Source organism: Arachis duranensis, chromosome 6 (assembly GCF_000817695.3).
Source record: "Arachis duranensis cultivar V14167 chromosome 6, aradu.V14167.gnm2.J7QH, whole genome shotgun sequence".
Classification (NCBI taxonomy): Eukaryota; Viridiplantae; Streptophyta; class Magnoliopsida; order Fabales; family Fabaceae; genus Arachis; species Arachis duranensis.
Window position 1 is genome coordinate 53,380,063 of NC_029777.3, and position 21,613 is coordinate 53,401,675.

At 38.4% G+C, this 21,613-nt stretch overlaps 2 protein-coding genes across 2 annotated transcripts; both read left to right on the plus strand.

Annotated features, from left to right (window-relative positions):
• Window positions 1-5,013: 5,013 nt before the first annotated feature.
• Window positions 5,014-5,580, plus strand: LOC107493874 (uncharacterized). Its single transcript, XM_016114907.1, has 2 exons — window positions 5,014-5,274; window positions 5,323-5,580. Exons 1-2 carry the CDS (start codon window positions 5,014-5,016, stop codon window positions 5,578-5,580), a joined length of 519 nt encoding a protein of 172 aa, XP_015970393.1.
• A 39-nt stretch (window positions 5,581-5,619) lies between these two features.
• On the plus strand, window positions 5,620-7,415 carry LOC107493875 (uncharacterized). The gene is made up of 3 exons (XM_016114908.1): window positions 5,620-5,874; window positions 5,940-6,224; window positions 6,678-7,415. The coding sequence occupies exons 1-3, from the start codon at window positions 5,620-5,622 to the stop codon at window positions 7,413-7,415; spliced, it is 1,278 nt and encodes a 425-aa protein (XP_015970394.1).
• The last annotated feature ends 14,198 nt before the right edge of the window (window positions 7,416-21,613 follow it).

Below are 21,613 nucleotides of genomic sequence, written 5' to 3' on the forward strand. Positions count from 1 at the left end.
GTTTGGGCCATCAAATCTTGGGCAAAGTATGAACTACCATATATTGCTGGAAAGCCTAGGATGTCTACTTTCCAACGCCGTTGAGAGCGCGCCAATTGGGCTTCTGTAGCTCCAGAAAATCCACTTCGAGTGCAGGGAGGTCAGAATCCAACAGCATCTGCAGTCCTTTTTTGTCTCTGAATCAGATTTTTGCTCAGGTCCCTCAATTTCAGCCAGAAAATACCTGAAATCGCAGAAAAACACACAAACTCATAGTAAAGTCCAAAAAAGTGAATTTTAACTAAAAACTAATAAAAATATACTAAAAACTAACTAGATCATACTAAAAACATACTAAAAACAATGCCAAAAAGCGTACAAATTATCCGCTCATCACGCGTCGCGTGCGAATTTTTTTTAAAATATGCAAAATGCAGAATGCAATGCTGTTATGCATGGTTCCAGGTTCAATCAAATAAAATAAAACTCAAAATCAAACAAAACAAAACAATTAAATTGAAAAAAGAATGATCATACCATAGTGGATTGTCTCCCACCTAGCACTTTTAGTTAAAGTCCTTAAGTTGGACATTTGGTGAGCTCTTTGTCATGGTGGCTTATGCTTGTACTGATCTAGGAATCCCCACCAATGTTTGTACTTCCAATAGCCTCCGGGATCCCAAACTAGGCGCAGAAAGCCTTCAAGCAAGTTAAAGCAAGTGACAAGGCCCCAAGAGTGTTGATTGCCAAAATGAATTCCGGGGTCCCAAACCTTGCTTTTGCACCCGTCTTCTTGTTGATCATCATGATTCCATCCGGGTAGCAAGCAATCTGAATTCTCACCCAAGCGGCCAAACACCTTCCTAGACCCATTCAATTGAGCTCTACACCAAACTTTGCGTTTCAACTTGGAGTATACAACCATGTTGAACCTTGCTTGACAACTCCAACCACTGACCATCTTCCTCTTGCTCTTAATGCCACAAAGAGCTCTAAGTTGACCATCCGTCTCTAGAAGCCCATATTCAAGTGGGAAAGTAAAGGTTAAAGATAAGAATTTTACCCACTTGAACGTTGTGTTGGACGGTAATGGCTTCGGGAGAGGTGTTTCTAATGATCTTTCAAGCTTCACTCCCTTGTGCTCTTCTTTGACAACTTCCACCTCTTTGTAATCTTCTTCAATATCAACCTCCTCCTCTTGGTGGATATCTTCCAATTCAATCTCTTCTTCATTGTTCACCAAGGGCATGGGAGGTTGTGCTTCTTCTTCTTTAATCTCCATGTCAAGTCCAATGAGAGAGGATTCAAATGTAGATAAGAATTTATTAATGATTGAATCCATCTCTTGATCATCCCCTTCAAAGTCTTCAACCATGATATGCTTTGGAGGTTGTACACCCTCCTCAACATCAATTGCAAACGTCTTAGAAGGAGGCTCTATGACTTGAGTTTCCCATGGAGGTTCTGCATCTCCTAAGTCTTTAACCACTTCTTCCTCTTCAATGGCAGGCGTAGCTTCTTCCAATTGTTCCAATACCAAATCATGCTGCTCACTGTCCACCGGAGTTTCTAACTTCTCCTTCATACCACGTTCTTCAGTAGATTCTCCACATGAAGCCATGGGGGTCCCTTGAATGTCCGAACGTTGGGAAGGTAATTGAATTATCGCTTGATCCAGTTGGCGAAGGGTTGCATGAAATTTTTCCACTGTTTCTTTGAGATGATCCCTTGATTCTTGTTGCGCTCGGCTATCATAAGTAGGATCATAGTGCTCTTGGATTGATGGATATAGAGATGGCGAATATTGAGGTGGTGGTTTTTGGGAGTAATTGGGTTGGAATGGGAGTGGTTCTATGTATGGTTTATATAGCTCATAGGGTGGTTGGTATAGTGGATATGGATTAGGGTCATATGGAGGTGAATGGTTGTAGGTGGCTTGTGAGTATGGTGGTTCAAATGTATGTTGTGGAGGTGGTTCATAGGCGTATAGTGGTGGTTGTTGATAATCAAAAGAGTGCTCACCATAGCCATTGCCTTGATATGCATCACAAAATGGTTGTTGATAGTCCATTGGAGGTGGTTGTTGCCATGAGGGTTGATCAAATCCTTGTGGCTCCTCCCATCTTTGATTGTCCCAACCTTGATGCATGTTCTCATTGTAATCTCCTCTTCCTGTAACATAGTTATAACCTGACTCATAGCCAAATGGGTGAGAGTTCATAGTAGTAGGAAAATAAAAACTAACAAAAAGAAAATATTTTGAAAAAAAATATGATTTTTGAAAAAGATAGGATAAGATTTTGAAAAAGATATGATTTTTGGAAAAAGATAAGATAAGATTTTGAAAAAGATATGATTTTTGAAAAAGGATAAGATAAGCTTTTGAAAAAGATATGATTTTTGAAAAAAAAAAGATAAGATAAGATTTTGAAAAAAGATATGATTTTTGAAAAAGATTTGAATTTTGAAATTTAAAATTAAGATAAGATAAGATAAAAAATTTTAAAATAAAAATCTGAAATTTTTTTTTGAAAAATATTTACAATAACCAATAATAAGGCACACGTTTGCAATTCCCCGGCAACGACCACGATCGAATTTTCTATCGGTAAAGAAATATAAAAATATGATCGCGTTCTAAGTATAGCTTCTAAACCAACAGAAAATCCTTTCATGTAAACGTTTTAGTTGTCACAAGTAACAAAACCCAATAAATTTATAAACCGAAGTATTCAAACCTCGGGTCGTCTTCTCAAGGAATTGCAGGGAGGTGTGTTTTATTATTGGTTATGGAAAACAGTATTTTTGGGTTTTGAAAAATGTTTGAATGAGAAAAATAGATTGCAGGAATTAATAAATTAATAACTAATAAAACTCTTGGCAAAGTATGAAAACTGGAAGTCCTATCCTAGTTATCCTTATCAATAGTGATGAGAATTATATTTTTGCTACCACTCAGTTAACCTCTAACTATGAAGGTAAGTTAAGTGGATAAATCAATTTAGCACCTAAAGTCCTAGTCAACTCCTAAGGAAAGACTAGAGTTATAGGAATCTAAATTAATCAGCAAAGATAACAATTATTAATCACGATGAGTTTGACAACTCAAGAGTCACCAATTAATCAACCAAAGCCAAAAAAGGAAAAATCTAAATTATTTATATAAAAAAAGGAAAGCAATCATGAGTCTGAAATACCTCAAATTATATTAATTAAGGAAATCCTAACATGAAAAGTTCATAAACAAATAAAAGAGAAAATAAATAAAAAGAACATTGACTTTGAGATAAAGAAGATGAAAATATCCCTAAATCCTTTAAGAGGAATCTTAATCCTAATCCTAAGAGAGAGGAGAGAACCTCTCTCTCTCTCTAAAACTACATCCAAATCCTAAAACTATGTATAAATGTATGTTGTATCTAGTATATGGATGGACTCCCCCACTTTATAGCCTCTAATCTGTGCTTTCTAAGCCAAAATCTGGGTCAGAAATAGCCCAAAAATCGCTCCCAGTGTTTTCTGGTACGTACAGGTCGCGGGAAAGTGACGCGGAGGCATTGTCCACGTGTTTGCTTTGATTGAAATTTGCAGATGCGACGCGGGCGCGTCATCCATGCGTTCGCGTCGCCTAAATTCGAAGCAGCTATGGTAAATTATATATCGTTGCGAAACACCGGATGTTAGCTTTCCAACGCAACTAAAACCGCGTCAGTTAGACCTATATAGCTCAAGTTATGGTCGATTTAGTACCAAGAGGTCAGGCTGGATAGCTTTGGCAGTTCCTTCAGTTCCTTGTATTCCTTATAGTTTTGCATGCTTCCTTTCCATCCTCTAAGCCATTCCTGCCCTGTAATCTCTGAAATCACTTAACACACATATCAAGGCATTGAATGTAATAAGAGAGGATTAAACATAGCAAAATTAAGACCAAAGAAGCATGTTTTCGATCATAGCAATAGAATCAGGAGGGAAAATGTAAAACATGCAAATCATATGAATAAGTGGGTAAAGAGTTGATAAAAACCACTCAATTGAATACAAGATAAATCATAAAATAGTGGTTTATCAGGAATCAACAACAATTATACTCTTAGTTTTAGAAGTAGTTAGAGTTTGTTTCTAGAGAGAGAAGCTCTCTCTTCTCTCTAGAATTAGGTAAGTTGTAGATTAGAATTTCTTAGATCTAGGTTTAATTCAAGCTTTGATTCACTTTTCCTTCAAAAATTCATGTTCCTCTACCTTTCCTCTCTCTAATTTTGTACTTTACTTGTCCTTGCTTACTTTGTTGTTGATGTACTTTTGTTTCTTCTATTTTCATTTCAATGCAATTCATGTTTCATGTTCCTTTATTATTGATTTGCTTTATTGTTGTTAATTCATTGCAATTAGTAGTTGTAGATTAACATTTCTTGCAATTTGATTTTACTTTCCTTTTATGCCTTCCAAGTGTTTGACAAAATGCTTGGAAGGATGTTAGAGTAGAATTGTCCCCTCTTGGCTTTGGTTGAGTAATTGGTGACTCTTAAGTTGTCAAACTCCTTTGTTGATTGATAATTAGAAGTTGCTAATTGACTTGAATGCCACTAAAGATAGTCTTTCATTATGAGCTGGCTAGGACTTGTGGACTCAAGTTAATCCATACACTTGACTTTACTCTATGGTTAGAGGTTAACTAAGTGGGAGCAATGAACTATTTTCATCACAATTGATAAGGATAGCTAGGATAAGAATTCTAGTTCTCATACCTTTCCAAGAGCCTTTCTAGTTGTTAGTTTATTTCTTTTGCAATTTACAATTCTTGTTTCTTATCTCAAAAACCCCAAACATACTTCATAACCAATAGCAAGAACACTTTATTGCAATTCCTAGGGAGAATGACCCGAGGTGTGAATACTTCAGTTATTTTTAAAGGGGTTTGTTACTTGTGACAACTAAATTTTTGTATGAAAGGATTAATGTTGGTTTAGAAACTATACTTACAACGAGATTTCATTTGTGAAATTCTATACCATCAATTTTCCGCTCATCACGGCCATGGCGAACCATGCAAACACTATGGAGGTTAATGTTGCTGTGACTCTACAAGCTGTGCAGAAGTTAGGCCAACTGGCCAGAAACAGAAACGGGAATGGTGAAGAAAATGCAAATGACAATGCTGAGGGAAACGGCGATAACACGGAAGGAGCTCCGATGACCTTAGCAACTTTCCTCAAGGTTCAACCTCCAAGGTTCAGGGGTTCAACCAATCCTACAGAAGTGGACAACTGGTTTCATGCCTTGGAGCATGCTTTACAGGCGCAGCACGTTCCGAATAATCAATATGTTTAATTTGCTGCTTATCAGCTTGCGGGAGAGGCCCAGCATTGGTGGCAAGCAGAATGCCGCTTGCTACAGCTCCAGAACGCCGATGTTCCTTGGGATGTTTTCCAAACGACCTTCTACAAGAAGTATTTTCCTGAGTCTGCAAGGGAAGCGAAGGAGATGGAAATTATGCAGCTGAAGCAAGGTTTCTTATCTGTGGCAGAGTACACAAGAAAATTTAAGGAGCTTTGTAGGTTCTCTAGGGTGTGTCAGGGTGCCTTGGAGGCCTACGAGAGCTGAAAATGTATCAAGTATCAGAGGGAGCTGAAGGACAACATCATGACTACTGTGGCTCCTATGGATATTCGTACTTTCTCTGATTTTGTAAATAAGGCGAGGGTGGTTGAGGTGTATGCAAAAACAGCAGCTTCGTCCAAGGACACTCATCAAGGGAATACTAGTAGGGACGTGGCAAGCTTTTCCATCCGAGGGGTCAAAGTTTCAAGAAAGGAGGATATGTGCCTTAAGGGCAAGGAGGCTTTAGAGAGAACACTCAGAATCAGTTTTAGTATGCCAAGGGAAGAGGAAATCAGAGTAAGATTTCTCCGTATTTGACTTGTGTGCATTATGGGCGATTTCATCCATATGACTCTTGCAAGATTGGTTTCGGTGGTTGCTTCAACTGTGGGTTACCTGGTCACATTGCGAGGGATTGCACTCGTGGAAAAAACCCGAATGCGATTCAAAGTCAGCACCAAGGTCGAGTTTTTGCTGTGAACACCAAGGATGCTTCCACGGCGGATCCGTTGATGAGAGGTATATGTTCAATTGGTGATAAAACATTAATTGCATTGTATGATATTGGAGCTTTGCATTCGTTTATTTTGTTTGCTAAAGTTGAAGAACTAGGCTTGAAAGTGTCAGAGTTAGTGTTTAATTTGCATGTACATACTCCACATCAGACGGTTATGATTAGATAAAGACCCTTACCTCTGGGGGTAAGAAAATCATCATCGAGCTAGCAGACCCAAAGCTATGGAACTTGGGTGTGGGTACTTTGTCGAAATGGAATGGCCTTACCTTATTGTTTTCTTAAAAAAGAAACAAAATTTTTGTAAATGGTGGATATTTCTAGATAAAAAAAGTATGTCTTAAGCTTTAGCTTTTAATCCATATATTTTTACCCTTCGTAATTCTTCCCCAGCCAGGCTTGTGTAGAATAGCAGAACAAATAAAGTATTTATAGCATAGCAAAAATGCCTTCCTCGTCATTAATATGTTTGCTCGCAGCAATTGTAGCCTCTCGGGAGAATTGATGACTGCATCAAAGATGCACTTGCTATTGCTAATACTAGTACATCAGAGAATTCTGAATCGGTTAGTTTAAATAGCCCCAGACTCTGGAACAAGGGAGTATCCTGAACCTACACCGAGGTATTGACGGCGATTCTCAAATATCGCAAAACCAAACGGGATACGATGAGATAGAATGCAATAGAGACAAACAAAAGACAAGGGGAACGGGTTACCTACTTTTAACGGTCAAAGCGAACCTGTCAGGGTGTAGGCAAGTAGGTTTCAAGCTTGAGGGTAGAGACTTCCTGCATGACTTGATTTGTTTACCAATGGTTGGGTTGGAGATGATTTTGGGGTTTAATTGGTTGTCGAAGAATCAGGTTTTATTGGATTGCTTTGAGTGGTCAATTCAGTTAATGCCGAAAGGAGAAAATAGAGCAGTGATAGCTGAGGGGTACTACATGTACTCTGTAATGGTGCACTGTAGTGGGGAAGAGTGTCAGGGTTATATCTTGTTGGATACTAATACCTTGGGTGATGCCCAGAACTTAGAGCAGATTTCGGTAGTTAGAGACTTTTCGGAAGTGTTCCCAGAGGATATTCCTGAGTTTCCACCTCAAAGGGAGATTGAATTTGTGATTGAATTGGTGTCGGGAGCTGGAGTAGTGTCGATTACTCCGTATCGTATGGCTCCGATAGAGCTTGCTAAATTAAAGGCTCAGTTGGAAGAGCTTCTGAACAAGAGGTTCATTCGACCAAGTGTATCTCCATGGGGAGTGTCAGTTTTATTGGTGGAGAAGAAGGATGGAGGAATGCGATTGTGTGTGGATTACGGATAGTTGAACAAAGTGACTGTGAAGAACGAGTACCCACTGCCAAGGATAGATGACTTGATAAATCAACTGCAAGGAACCGGAGTGTTTTCCAAGATCGACTTAAGATCCGGTTACCATCAGATAAGGGTGAAAGAGGATGATATCCCTAAGACTGCGTTTAGGACGCACTATGGACAATACAAGTTCGCAGTTATGTCCTTTGGGTTAACGAATGCACCTGCTGTGTTCATGGATTACATGAACAGAGTATTTCGTCCCTTTTTGGACACATTTGTGGTGGTTTTCTTAGACGACATCTTAGTTTATTCTAAGACGGCAAAGGAGCATGAAGAACACTCGAGGATTGTGTTGCAAATCTTAAAGGAGCGGAAATTGTATGCTAAGTTATCTAAGTGCGAGTTCTGGAAAGAGGAAGTGAAGTTCTTAGGTGACGTGGTGAGGAAAGGAGGAATAGCAGTGGATCCTTCTAAAGTAGAAGTGGTGATGGAATGGGAAAGACCGACGACTTTGACGGAAGTCAGAAGCTTCTTGGGTTTAGCCGAATATTACTGGAGATCTATTGAAGGATTTTCTTGGATTGCGCTATCGATGGCTAAATTGACAAGGAAAGAAGTGCCGTTTGTGTGGACGTCGGAGTGTGAAGAGAGTTTTCAGACTCTAAAACAAAAGTTGACTTCAGCGCCTGTTTTGATTTTACCTTTTGAGGTATATTGTGATGCTTCCTTGAAAGGTTTAGGTTGCATGTTGATGCAACACCGGAACGTGGTGGCTTCTGCATCGCGTTAACTGAGACCACATGAGGTAAATTACCCAACTCATGATTTGGAATTAGCGGCAATTGTGTTTGCGTTGAAGATTTGGAGACACCACTTGTACGGAATAAGGTTTAGTGTCTTTCCTAATCACAAGAGTCTCAAGTACATCTTTGATCAGAAAGAGCTTAATATGCATCAAAGGAGGTGGATGGAGTTGCTAAAAGATTATGATTTTGAACTAAGTTATCACCCTGGAAAGGCAAACGTGGTGGCGGATGCATTGAGCCGAAAGTCCTTGACAATTGTTGGATGATAATCAAGGAAGAGGAGCTAGGGGATAAGTTTATGGATCTTAAGCTGGATATTGGTGAAGTTGCTGGAAGAGCTCGTTTGAACCAATTACAGATTTCAAGTATGTTTATAATAGAGATTTAGAGGACTCAGCAAGATGAGCAAAAGCTTCAGCAGTTGTTTCAACCAGTTGGTGATAAGAGGCATGCAGAATTCACCAAGGATGATGAAGGATTGTAGAAATACAAAGGGAGAATTTGCAAACTAGATGTTGGGAGTCTAAAGCAAGACTTATTGACGGATGCTCACAACATTGGGTTTTCTATTCATCCTGAAAGTACAAAGATATATTATGACTTAAAGAAGATGTTCTGGTGGCCTGGGATGAAAGGTGATGTAGCTACAGTGGTATCCAAGTATTTGACGTGTCAGAAGGTAAAGATAGAGCATCAGAAACCGTCTGGGATGGTACAACCACTTGAGATTCCTCAGTGGAAGTGGGAAGGAATTGCAATAGACTTAGTGACTGGTTTACAGAGGACTAGTCAGGATTGATGCGATTTGGGTGATCGTGGATCGCTTAACAAAATCCGCTCATTTTTTGCCTGTTCGAGTGAACTGTTCTATGGAGGAGTTGGCAACATTGTACATCAAGGAGATAGTAAGGTTACACGGTGTGCCTTCGAGCATAGTGTCAGACCGTGACCCCCAATTCACATCAAGGTTTTGGGGAGCTTTCCAAAGGTCTTTCGGTACGAAGCTATGTCTCAATACCGCATATCATCCACAAACGGATAGACAGTCAGAAAAGACTATTCAGACGTTGAAAGATATGCTAAGAGCATGTGTATTGGGTCAATCTAGAAGTTGGGACCGTTACATGCCATTGGTGGAGTTTGCGTACAACAATAGCTTTCATGCGAGCATTGGGATGGCTCCGTATGAGGCCTTGTATGGACGGAAGTGCCAATCTCCACTTTGTTGGTATGAGTCTGGTAAAGCAAGTGTTTTGGGTCCTGACTTGATAGCAGAGACTACTGAGAAGATTAAAAAGATTCGGGAGAGAATTCTAACTGCTCAGAGTCGACAGAAGAGTTACGTGGACCAGAGAAGGAAACCGTTAGAGTTTAAAGTGGAAGAACATATATTTCTGAGAGTTACACCAACAACTAGGATTGGAAGAGTGATTAAGACCAAGAAGTTGAATCGGAGGTTCATTGGACCATTTGAGATTCTAAGGCGATTCGTGCCGGTGGCGTATCAAGTAGCTTTGCCACCTCATTTGTCTAACTTGCATGACGTATTCCACCTGTCACAGCTCCGTAAGCACACGTCGGATGCGACTCATATGTTAGAGCCTGAGTCGATAGAATTGAGGGAGAACTTAACTTTCCAAGTGACGCCAGTGAGAATTGATGACACTAGTGTGAAGAAACTGCAGGGAAAAGAAGTTTCATTGGTTAAAGTAGCTTGGGAGCGAGCAGAAGTTGAAGAGCACACTTAGGAATTAGAGTCTGAGAAGCGAAAAGATTACCCCGAGCTATTCTCAGGTAATTACTAAATTTTGAGGGCAAAATTTCTTATTTGGCAGGGAGAATGTAATCACCACGACTAATTAACCGCATAATTAGCTAATTAATATTGCCCAAATTAGGTTCCAAAAGTTATAATGAGAATTTGAGGATTTAGATAAGATTTCTGGACTCAGTAGGTTTTTCTGAGTTAGAAAATGTATTTTCTGCAAAAAACTAAGAAGAACAGCGAATTGGCAGTTGAACTGGTTGAACAAGTTAAAGTCTGACCGGCACTGTGCGAGAAAAAGTGAAAGCAGTTAAAAACCTTAGAAAAATGTTAGAAGTAAAAAACCGGGTGTTAATTTTAAAGATTTGGTTTGAAGTTAAGCCAAACGGGCTAAAAACGCTAACGGGTTGGACCGGGACTAAGTTGGTCCCAAGCCCAACATATAAATAGGTTCATTAAGTGAACCCATCAGCCATGACACTCTCAAAACACAACACCACCAGCTGAGAAGAGAAGGAGAAGAGAAACCCCATTAGCACTATTCATTCCTAAGTTCTCAAGCTCATATCTTGAGCTACAGAGCTCCGATCGCCGCACCGTTTGCGACCACATATTCCTCATGGAAAGCTCTACAAAACCGACTCAAGAAAGTAGTGAGGTAACCACGAAATCTTCTAGTTCTTCTCTCCAAAAAATTCGAATCCTAGGGTTTTGATTAAGTGAGATTTTGTGATTTTGGGTGTTTAGGTTCACTCTAACTCTTGCTTAGCCTTGGATTTTGGCTACCAAAATTGTTGAACAAGGTAAGAGGCATTGAACTCTTTTGAAATTTTATTTATGACGAGCCCTAGGTTGATTAGTGATTATTTGTGTGTATATAGCTTGATTATTGTGAGTTTGGAAGCTATTGGAACTTATTGGTGCTTGTTGTAGTGGAATTTGAAGCTTGGATTATGGTTGGAAAGCTTAGTAATAATGGTGCAATATGTTATAATGGTATATTTTGATGAAAATGGAGTTTGGAATGGTTTTATTTGTTTTGGTTGGTTTGAGTTGTGAGAATTGGGAAATTGGTAAATTGTGAACTTTGAGTAAAAAGGGAATTTTAGTGAACTTTGTCTGATCATAACTCATGCCCTAGTTTTCAAAATTTATTGAAAATTGTTTAGAATTAAAGCTCAATGAAAACTCTTCAAATTGATATACAGTTTGTAAAATTTGGATTTTTGTAGAGGAAGTTATGATCATTCAAGGTTTGGTGTCAAAATCTGAAATTTTTCAAAGTTGCAAAATTTTTGTGATTTCTGGTAAGTGCGCACACACAGCCTTGTGCGCATGCACACCACTGCAAACTTTTAAAACTGTGCACACGCACAGACCTATGCGTACGCACACGCAGGGGAAGGCTTCCTGTTTGCAGCGCTAGCACAGCTTGTGCGCTTACATACCCAATGAGGATGTAGAACTTGTGCGCACGCACACGTTGGGAAGGGTCGTCTGTTGAGGGGCGCTAGCACATCTTGTGCGATCGAACAGACTTTTGAACTTTTGTACCTGTGCGTATGCACTCCTCTATGTGTACGCACACTTTTTAAAACCTCTCATGGGCGTGCATGTGCACAACCTTGTGCATACGCACACGCCCTGTTTCTCAAACTTAAACTTTGTTTTCAACTATTTCACCTTCCCAACAAGATTGTAAGCTTCTAGGATACCATTTTAACTCTTTTTGACATAAATTTGGGTACGAGAACATGGGAAAGAACCTAAGAGATTTAGTTTATCTTATTTTGTAAAAGTTAGAAAACGGAGGCTTAGGTTTCTGGTGCACTGAGGATGGTGGATTGGTATGTGAAATAAGAACTGATGAACTGTTGAGTTCGGAATTGAAATGTGAATTGACAGTGGTTGATTTGAGTCGAGGACTCTGAGTGAGATGATGGATCCATGTTATACTGAAAATGTTTTCTGAAAACCACTAAAGTACTAATTTATACTCAGATTATGAGACGCTATACGCTTGGCAGGAATGGTGGTTAATCCCGCTTTTCGAGGTAGCGGTGAAGGCATAAGGATGGTAGTTAATCCCGCTTACATTGAGATGTGAGATCTGTGGCAAGAGTATCCCGCTCGCATCCCTTCGGATCAATAGAGTGTGCAGGCACAAAATCCTGGACGGTGAGCCGAGCACCATATCTTGGGAGTTCTCAATGATGATTCCAAAGGGCGACATCTCCATGGAGGTGTGTTGGGTTGGCAGTTGAATGGACAATGTGATATCACAGCCAATAGGACAAGCATTCATCATGTGCATCTTCTATCTATTTGTATGCTTTGCCATATAATTGCTTATTTGAATTACTTGCCTTATATGCTTCTACTTGTATTTTACTTCCCTTAAGTTAGATTAGTCTTTTTATTATGTTAAGGTTTTAAATTATATTTTATGTTTTAGTTATGCTGTAAGATGGATCTTGTGGTGGATATGAAGTTCTAGGATTGCCTTTAGCGTCCCGGGGTCTTATATCTTACATCATCGGGCACTGTTACCATACTGAGAACCTCCGGTTCTCATACCATATTTCTATTGTGTTTTTCAGATGCAGGTCGCAACCCACCTCGGTGAGTTGCTTTGGATGGTGACAGAAGCGGAGGATCCTGTTACCCTTGGAGTCTTTTTTATTTATTTTGTTTACATATCTCTCACTTTTGTATTTTGTTTTTGCCATAGAGGCTTGTATTGAGAGAGAAAACTTATATAAGTTATTTTAACTTCAAATTCTGTTTTGTCTGTATATATGGCTAGCCAGCTTAAACCCCGCAAGCCTTGGCTAGATTCTTATACTATTATACACTTATCTTTTGTTATATTACTTCTGATTCTTGTGTTCTAGGTTAGAAGCTTCGTTAGTACATTTTGCGCTTTTCAAATCCTGTTTTTGAGCTATATCCTTCATCGGACTTCTAGATTATATTAATTCTTTCTATATATTATATGTACGAGCTTAGAATTGTTATAACCATTGATTAACCTTTGCTTTACGATGCGAGGTAAAGCTTAGGCTAATTAGGGTGTTACAATAATAATAATAATAATACTTGCGTATATAATACCAATAATAACATAATAATAGTGTTAAGAATAGATTGATAATATATTAATGGGCCGCTCTAGTGTACAGATTCATATTCATACAGATATACAGAGATTCTGTATCATCTAATGTTTGTTGGACACATGTGAATATGCTTTTGTAGGATGGAGCAACGTGTGAGCCTTTTAGTAGCTCGCTGAATGATGGCTTTGCTTAGTCATGTCAGATGTGCGAATTACAAACGGGGGTTTAAGTTGTTGGGTTTCATTTGTAGTAGATTATCAGATTGGGCCAAAATAGTTGTTGGGTCCTATTTTGATTCTTTAATGGGCCTACAAGTAAAGAATTAATGAGATGATTAATCTTGTGGTTGGATTGTGGATGATAGGCGTTAGTGAGATTTGCTCGCACCCCCAAACAAAGCGCATTGCTGAGATCTTGAAAAAGTCAGACACATCTTTTGTTGTGTCATAAATAGTGCCCAAAATTTGTCTTGTGTGGAATGTGCAATGTAAACACTAGATATCAATCTTTGTCTCTCTTGTGGGAATAAATATTTAAACCTGCTCTCATCAATTTTGGAGGGTTTGTTGTTGTTTCCTTTTAAGCGTTGTCGGTGGTGCCTCGTTACAGCCTACTCCCCTGTCAGTGGTAGCTTGGCGTCATCTGTAGTGTTTTAAAATTACTGTAATAAACTATCAGACCTATAAGTAACCATTTTATATAAAGTGCTTCTATGCATTCGAGTTTACCAGTATGCATAGGCAGTATGTATACTCCTGTCTGGTGGATGTACTAGGTTTAGGCCACAGAGAGCTATCTTTAAGCTACTGATGTTTAGGAATGGTTTTCTAAATATGGTAGTATTCTTGATGCGAATACATTTCTAAATATGAATGTTATGCCAATTTAAAGAGTTATATTGATGCTATAATTCTAGGAACGTTATTTAATATGCAGGATAGGCAAACCATGTTTTACTGTATGTTGGCTTCTGTATTAATTAAGTCAGATATCCATTTTAGGATCGTTAGTTAATATGTTAGCAATTGTATATTTTTTGTGTATCTGAGAGTAGAAGTACTAGTAGGCAATATATAGGGGGAGGGAATTCAATTGCTCCAAAATGTTTTTAAGGTTTACGTGCAATTTGTTGGATTGACTTATATCTATTAAAAGAATTTGCTTATTTAATTTGTACCATTACAAGTGATTGAGTTGGTGTGATCTTCAAGATGGACTTTAGCTTTCAGTTCAGTGGTGAAAATGAGGAGTCAGTTCCAATTAGTTCAGAAGAGTATTACGGTATATCTTTTTTGGGTGGAGACGATGACGAAGACGATGTTTGGAATGAGTCCCTAACGGGTGAATTAGGTGATGAAATAGACGGGAATGGTCATAGTTGGGATCTAGTTACATTTGATGGTGGTGTTACCGGGTTTCCTTCCGTGGAAGACTTTGTGGGGAAATAATTTAGTACTGTGGAAGAGGCTTGTGTTGCATACAAGAAATTTGCTCAGCTAAGGGGGTTTGGATGTCTACAAGGGTGATGTGCTAATGAGGTGTTGGTGCGGCAAGACTTTTTTTTTTTTCATCAGCAAGGTTCAAGGCATGAGAAACACTATGATCATCCTGAAAAGGTTCGCACGGATTGCAAGGCAAAATTGAAAATTTACTACGATGCACAAGGCCATCTATGGAACGTCAGGAGGATCGATCACAATCATAACTACCCTCTTGCCCTAACTATGTTTAGCCATCTTCTTCCTAGTCATCAGAAGATGGGTCACATTGGAAAGGCTCAAGTTGATAGTTTGAAAAAGTTGGGGATTGCAACATCGAGAATTATGGCTCACATGGCCAGTCAGTCAGGTGGCTATAGGATGATTCGGTTTATAAAAAAGGATATCTGTAACTATGTGCATGGCTAAAAACTTTCTCGAATAAATGATGGTGATGCAGAAACAACTATAAGTTATTTGGAGGGTAAGGTTAATGCTGACATGATGATGGTTGACAGATACATAAAGACGGAAAAGGATTGACTTGGTAGCTTATTATGGACTGATGAGCAGATGATGTCTAATTACCAGCTCTTTGGTGATGTGGTTGCGTTTGATTCAACATATTGGTCCAACAAGTACAAGAAGCCTCTTGTAGTATTTTCTAGATCAAATCACCACAAGTAGACTTTGATTTTTAGGTTTGCCTTAATGGAGGATGAGGTGGTTCGTATGTATAGGTGGTTCGTATGTATAGGCGGGCCCGTATAAAAAAAGTGTTACTAAGTTTTATTTCTAACATAAGACAAAATAGACCGTAATGATGTGTGCGTATGCACACTTTGCTGAATGTTCACTTGTGCGTACGCACAGAGGGTTGTGCACACGGATACCAGCCGATTTCCTTCTTGTGCATACGCACCCTTACTTGTGCACACGCACACTTGACTGTGTGTGCTTTTCCTTGTTTTCTTCATGTGTTCTCTCTTCTTGCATGCTTTCTTCCACTTTTTCCTAGCCAATCTTGCCACTAAGGCCTAAAATCACTCAACAAACATGTCATGGAATCGAATGGCATAAATGTGGAATTAAAATGATTAATTTAAGCTCAAAAATGCATGTTTTCACATTTAGGTTCAATCTAGGGAGAAATCACAAAAGTATGCTATTTTGGTGATTAAGTGTAGGATTATGTGATGAAATCCACTCAAATCAAGTCAAAATATCTCATCAAATATGGACTCATCAATTTCCCCACACTTAAACAATAGCATGTCCTCATGCTAAGCACAAACAAGGAGAATGATCAAAGGGTAAACAACTTATTAAATGCAACTATCTATATGCATGCAAGTATACTATATACTATCTATAGTTTCCTATTGATTTAGTGAAAACAAACAATCAAATTTCCAAGCAACAGTATGGACATATAAAGCTAAGCAAAGAAATAATTCAGTGCAATCAAAATCTAAAGAATTGATTCAACTCGTCAAAATAAAGCAACTTGTAAGAATACATGATAAGAGAGGTGGAGACATAGAATTGAGTAATTGAAACTTCACTAGGTGTGTATACACTTTCAACGCTCGGTATTTAGGGTCAATTCACTCAGGTCTCCTCCTAATCATGCTTTCAAGGATTTACTTTTCATTTAACAATCAACAAATATGTGATGCATGAATGCAATTATCATGAGGACTTATTAGGGTTGTAATGGGGTTAGGGTCAAGGTGGGATAGATATGGCCAAGTGGACTAAGATTGAATCCTTGATTAGTTTAGGTATCTAACTCAACCTATATCAATCCAATAACAAAAATATGCACTCCTAACCTTCTATCATTTGTTTTTCACACATTCATGCATCTTTTTCATCCAAATCTGTATATGCATTTCTTGTTCATTCATTTTTTTTTCTTTTTCTTTGGGATAACTTTTGTCCCATCTTATTATTTTTTTCATTTCATTTTTTCTTTTCTATTTCTTTTTTTTCTTTTTCTATGACAAATGCATATGGTTAAAGCAAACTGACACATGAATGTGCATCCATTTTCCAAATTTTTCAATAAAATACCTAAAACAAACTTTTTCATTCACTACCAATGTTTCCAATCATTCTCCCATACTTAAATGAAACACATACCTTAACCTAAGCTAATCAAGGATACAAATTATGGTAAATCATAGTTTTTCGCTTAAGATTGTGATGTGGTAATGTTAAAAACAATGGGATAATTAAGGCTCAAAGGGTTTAACAATGGTAGATGCAAAGGGTATGACCATATGGGTTAGTAAGCTTAATTCAAAAATGGCCTCAATCATGCTAAATGCATTCAAACGTCAAACATTGGAAATAAAAAATTAAGCAAAACCAAGATTATAATCATAGAAGGAGTATAGCACACAATGAACAAAATTTGTGGTTATAATGTGTAACCACTCATTATAGGCTCAACAACTCACAAGATTGTTTGTTCTATCTCTCTTCTATGTTCCATAAAAATCATTCAAGCAAGTTTAAAAATAATTTTCCAAATTAATTCAATAGAACGTCCTAAAAATAAAATTCTTAAAAATCTTTGTAGTTTTTTACCAAAATTATTTCCTATATGTATGGATGATGTGATGGATGCAATTTTTCAAAAATTTCCTAGTTCTCTTCATAATTTTCAACATCGCAAAAACTAACATGAACAATTAGGACCAAAATTGAACTAGGTACGATATTATTCACATCATTCAATCACAAATCCTATCTATAAAATATATACCATGCAAAAGCAAAAATGCCAAATGCAATAACTAGAAATAAACTAAGATATATATATATATATATATATACATATATATACTAAAAGAAAAATGTAATGCAACAGTCAAAAGCACTCCAAATATCTACAAGAAACATAATAAAAAGAAACAAAAATAAAGTGCAAACTGTTTGGAAAAGAAAGTTTACACCCCCAAAAATGGTAAATCCTCCCCCACACTTAAGCGTTGCACGGTCTTCTAGTACACGAAATCGTGATCTCACGCACTTTCTTCACAACTCCGCGTAGCTGACCAGCAACTGCACTAGGTCATCTAAGTAATACCTTACGTGAGTAAGGGTCGATCCCACGGAGATTGTCGGCTTGAAGCATGCTATCGTTATCTTGTAAATCTCAGTCAGGCAGATTCAAATGGTTATAGGATTTTGATAATTTAAAAGACAGATAAAACATAAAATAGGATAGAGATATGTAATTCATTTGTAGAAATTTCAGATAAGCGTATGGAAATGCTTTGTTCCTTTTGAATCCCTGCTTTCCTACTGCCTTCATCCAGTCATGCGTCCCTTCCATGGCAAGCTGTATGTTGGGGGATCACCGTTGTTAATGGCTATCGTCCGTCCTCTCAGTGAAAATGGTTTGGCTACGGGTTACATAGGGCTAATCATCTGTCGGTTTCCACTTGTGTTGGAATAAGATCCAATGATCCTTTTTTGCACTGTCACTGCGCCCAGCACTCACGAGTTTAAAGCTCGTCACAGTCATCCCATCCCAGATCCTACTCAGAATACCACAGACAAGGTTTAGACTTTTCGGATCTCAAGAATGCTGCCAATTGATTCTAGCTTATACCACGAAGACTCTGATCTCACGGAATGGCAGGCTCTATTTTCAGGAGAGGCAACCATGCGTCGTGGACCAGGAGGCCAAGAGATACACACTCAAGCTATTGCAAATAGAACGGAAGTGATTGTCAGGCACGCGTTCATAGGTGAGAATGATAATGAGTGTCACGGATCATCACATTCATCAGGTTGAAGTACGAGTGAATATCTTAAAATAAGAATAAGCTTGAATTGAATAGAAGAACAATAGTACTTTGTATTAATTCATGAGGAACAGCAGAGCTCCACACCTTAATCTATAAGGTGTAGAAACTCCACCGTTGAAAATACATAAGTGATGAAGGTCCAGGCATGGTCGAATGGCCAGCCCCCAGAACGTGATCAAGATATCAAAAGTGATACAAAGATAGTCTCAAAAAAGATCTAAAAATGAAAATACAATAGTAAAAGGTCCTATTTATAATGAACTGGTAACCTAGGGTTTACAGAAATAAGTAAATGATGCAGAAATCCACTTCCGAGGCCCACTTAGTGTGTGCTTGGGCCGAGCATTGAAGCTTTCACGTGTATAGGCTTTTCTTGGAGTTAAATGCTAGCTCTGGTACCAATTTGGGCATTTAACTCCAGCTTTTATGCCAGCTCTGAAACAGATTTTTGCTCAGGTCCCTCAATTTCAGCCAGAAAATACCTAAAATCACAGAAAAATACAAAAGCTCATAGTAAAGTCCAGAAATGTGATTTTTGCTCAAAAATTTATAATAATATACTAAAAAGTCTCTGAAACCTACTAAAACTACCTAAAAACAATGCCAAAAAGCGTATAAATTATCCGCTCATCATCTTTCGTGCACAAACACAATCCGGGGAGAATGGCTCTGAAGTGCTCCACCTTCAGCTGGCGGATGCGGGGGGCTTGGGTTGCATGGAGATTACCAAGTCCAATGCATGCTCGGCATCTCGATCCTCAGCATCCTCCTCCTCTCCCAGCTCATTGCCTTCATGTCTCATCCTCAAAAAGAATGAATAGAGTTGAAATTAAGAATCATACGACAAGTGGCACAAAAAGGCAAAGGAGGAAGCGCATACAATGTATACTTGGAGCCAAAAGGAAACAAATAAGCATTTAATTGAGGAAGTTTACATAGTGGTGTGGTATGATAAATAATTTGAGCCATGTGTGAATTCCAATTATGTGCGCGGTTGGAACACACACAACGGCCGGTTAAAAAGGCATCCACACAGTCAAAATTTAAGCATGAGTTCCTCAATCAAATGGCCTAAGTTCCAAGAAATGAATAAGCATCAATTAAACACAAGCAAGCTTAGGCAATTACAACAAGAGAATTGAATTTAGGAATTATTGGATACTGATGTTGTGCAAGTGAAGGCGCAAAATTAATGTAAAATAGCACAACAAACAATAACCAATTCAATGATGAAGAGAAACTACTTATTCATCCTTAAGAACAATGAAATAATCAAATGTATAAGGTGCTTGGTACAAAAAGTGATAATTCTTGATAAAAATCAAGTCTAGTCAACCCAAAAAATGCAAAGCATTAGTAAAGAACAAATACTTTGTTATGTGATTATATTGACTTAAAAACCATGATGAATAAGCAATTCAATTCAATTCACTACATTCAACATGCACTTGTTCAAAATTTCACCAAATATGAAGTCAAATGTCACTTTTCATAACAATTTGATGCTAGCAACTCAAAGCATTAAACAAGTAAATTATTGAAATTCCATTCTAAAATAGCATCATAATCATGCAAAAGTGCATCATTCTTGATTAGAATGCCAAACAAGGACATAATCTAACACATATGGTAGCTACAACACATGCATTAAACTCAAAGTTCATCTAGGCATTATGTCAAACACATGGAGTGCAGTACACAAATTCAATAAATTCAAGCCGAAATTCAAACATCAACAACCCACAAATCAAAAATTGAACACTTACAATGCAACAAAGAAACAATTAAGCAAATCCTAACCTAGATTACCAAAGTTAATTAAAGAAAATAGAAATTAAACAAGCAAAGAAGAGTAAAGAGAGAAGAAGAAGAAGAAGAAGAAGAAGAAGAAGAAGAAGAAGAAGAAGAAGTAGAAGAAGAAGAAGGAAAGAAAGAGAAATAAGAAGGAAGAGAGAGGTGGGGTGGCGGTGATGGCTCTAGCGGCGGTGGGGTCACCAGAAGAAGGGATGGGTGTGGCTGGGTAGTGGCCAGACAGAGAAGAGAAAAGAAGGGTTGTGGTTGGCTAGTGCAACAGGGCATCTTCCCTGATAAACGCCAAGACCACAACCTGTGCGTACGCACAAGGACACATGCGCATGCCCACAAAGGAAAAGAAAGAGTATGCGAATGCACAAGGTGTGTGAGCACTCCTGGCAGGAAGGGTGTTATGACGTGTGCATACGTACAAGGCTGTGCGCACGCACAAACAACCCTTTTTAAAAAAAAAGGGAAAAAGGACCATGTGTCCGTGCACACAGAAAGGCGTCCGTACGCACAGAACAAAAAATATGCTGGGGTGCGAATGCACAGGGTGTGCGAGCGCTGCGAACAGAGCGCATGTCACCAAGTGTGTAAGAACCGCAGCAAATTAACTGCCTAATTAGTTAATTAATATTGCCCAAATTAGGTTCCAAAAATTTAGAATGAGAATTAGGGGATTTAAATATGAAAAAACGAGAAAAACCACAAACCGGCAGTTGAACCGGTCGAACCGGTTTAAGTCTGCTCAGTACCGTGTGAGAAAAGTGAAAACAGTTGAAAACCTTAGAAAAATATTAGAAATGAAAATTCTGGCATTAAATTTAAAGGTTTGGCCCAACTAAAAATACTAACAGGTGGGACCGAGCCCAAGTTGGGCCCAAGCCCAATATATAAATAGGTCTATTAATGAACCCATTTCAACATAAACACTCTCAAAACACAAACACCAGCTGCATGAAAGGGTGAAAACACTATTCACTTCTCACTTCAATCCACGATATCTCAGGCTACGGTGCTCTGATTAGCGTACCGTCAGTGGCTGCGCGAAGCTCTTGCTGAGCCCGTCACTTCTAGCTAAGCATTATGGTAAGCTATTCAAATTTTCTTGTCCAGTTTCGTGCCCTTATTAAATTCGGATTTTGGGGTTTTAGTTTTGAGTGAAATCTTGTGTTTTGGGTATTCAGGTACACTCTAGCACTTGATTACTAGTGGGTTTTGCCTCCAAAACTGTTGGGCAAGGTAAGAGGTCTTGAACTCTTGTGAAATTTTAATTATGATGAGCCCTAGGTTGATGAGTTATGATTTGTGTGCATATAGCTTTATTATTGTGAGTTTGGAAGCCTTTGGAGTTGAGTTGATGCTTCTTGGAGTTGATTGGTGGCTTGGATTGTGTTGGAAAGTCTAACTTGTGCT

Excerpts from the sequence above, each read along its gene's own strand:
- LOC107493874 (XM_016114907.1), top strand. The coding sequence starts at position 5,014 with ATGGCGAACCATGCAAACACTATGGAGGTTAATGTTGCTGTGACTCTA. Across the intron at positions 5,275-5,322 it reads CCTTGGAGCATGCTTTACAG|CTTGCGGGAGAGGCCCAGCA; the intron begins GCGCAGCACGTT and ends GCTGCTTATCAG.
- LOC107493875 (XM_016114908.1), top strand. The coding sequence starts at position 5,620 with ATGACTACTGTGGCTCCTATGGATATTCGTACTTTCTCTGATTTTGTA. Across the intron at positions 5,875-5,939 it reads CAAGGGAAGAGGAAATCAGA|ATTGGTTTCGGTGGTTGCTT; the intron begins GTAAGATTTCTC and ends GACTCTTGCAAG. Across the intron at positions 6,225-6,677 it reads AGTTAGTGTTTAATTTGCAT|ACTCTGGAACAAGGGAGTAT; the intron begins GTACATACTCCA and ends AAATAGCCCCAG.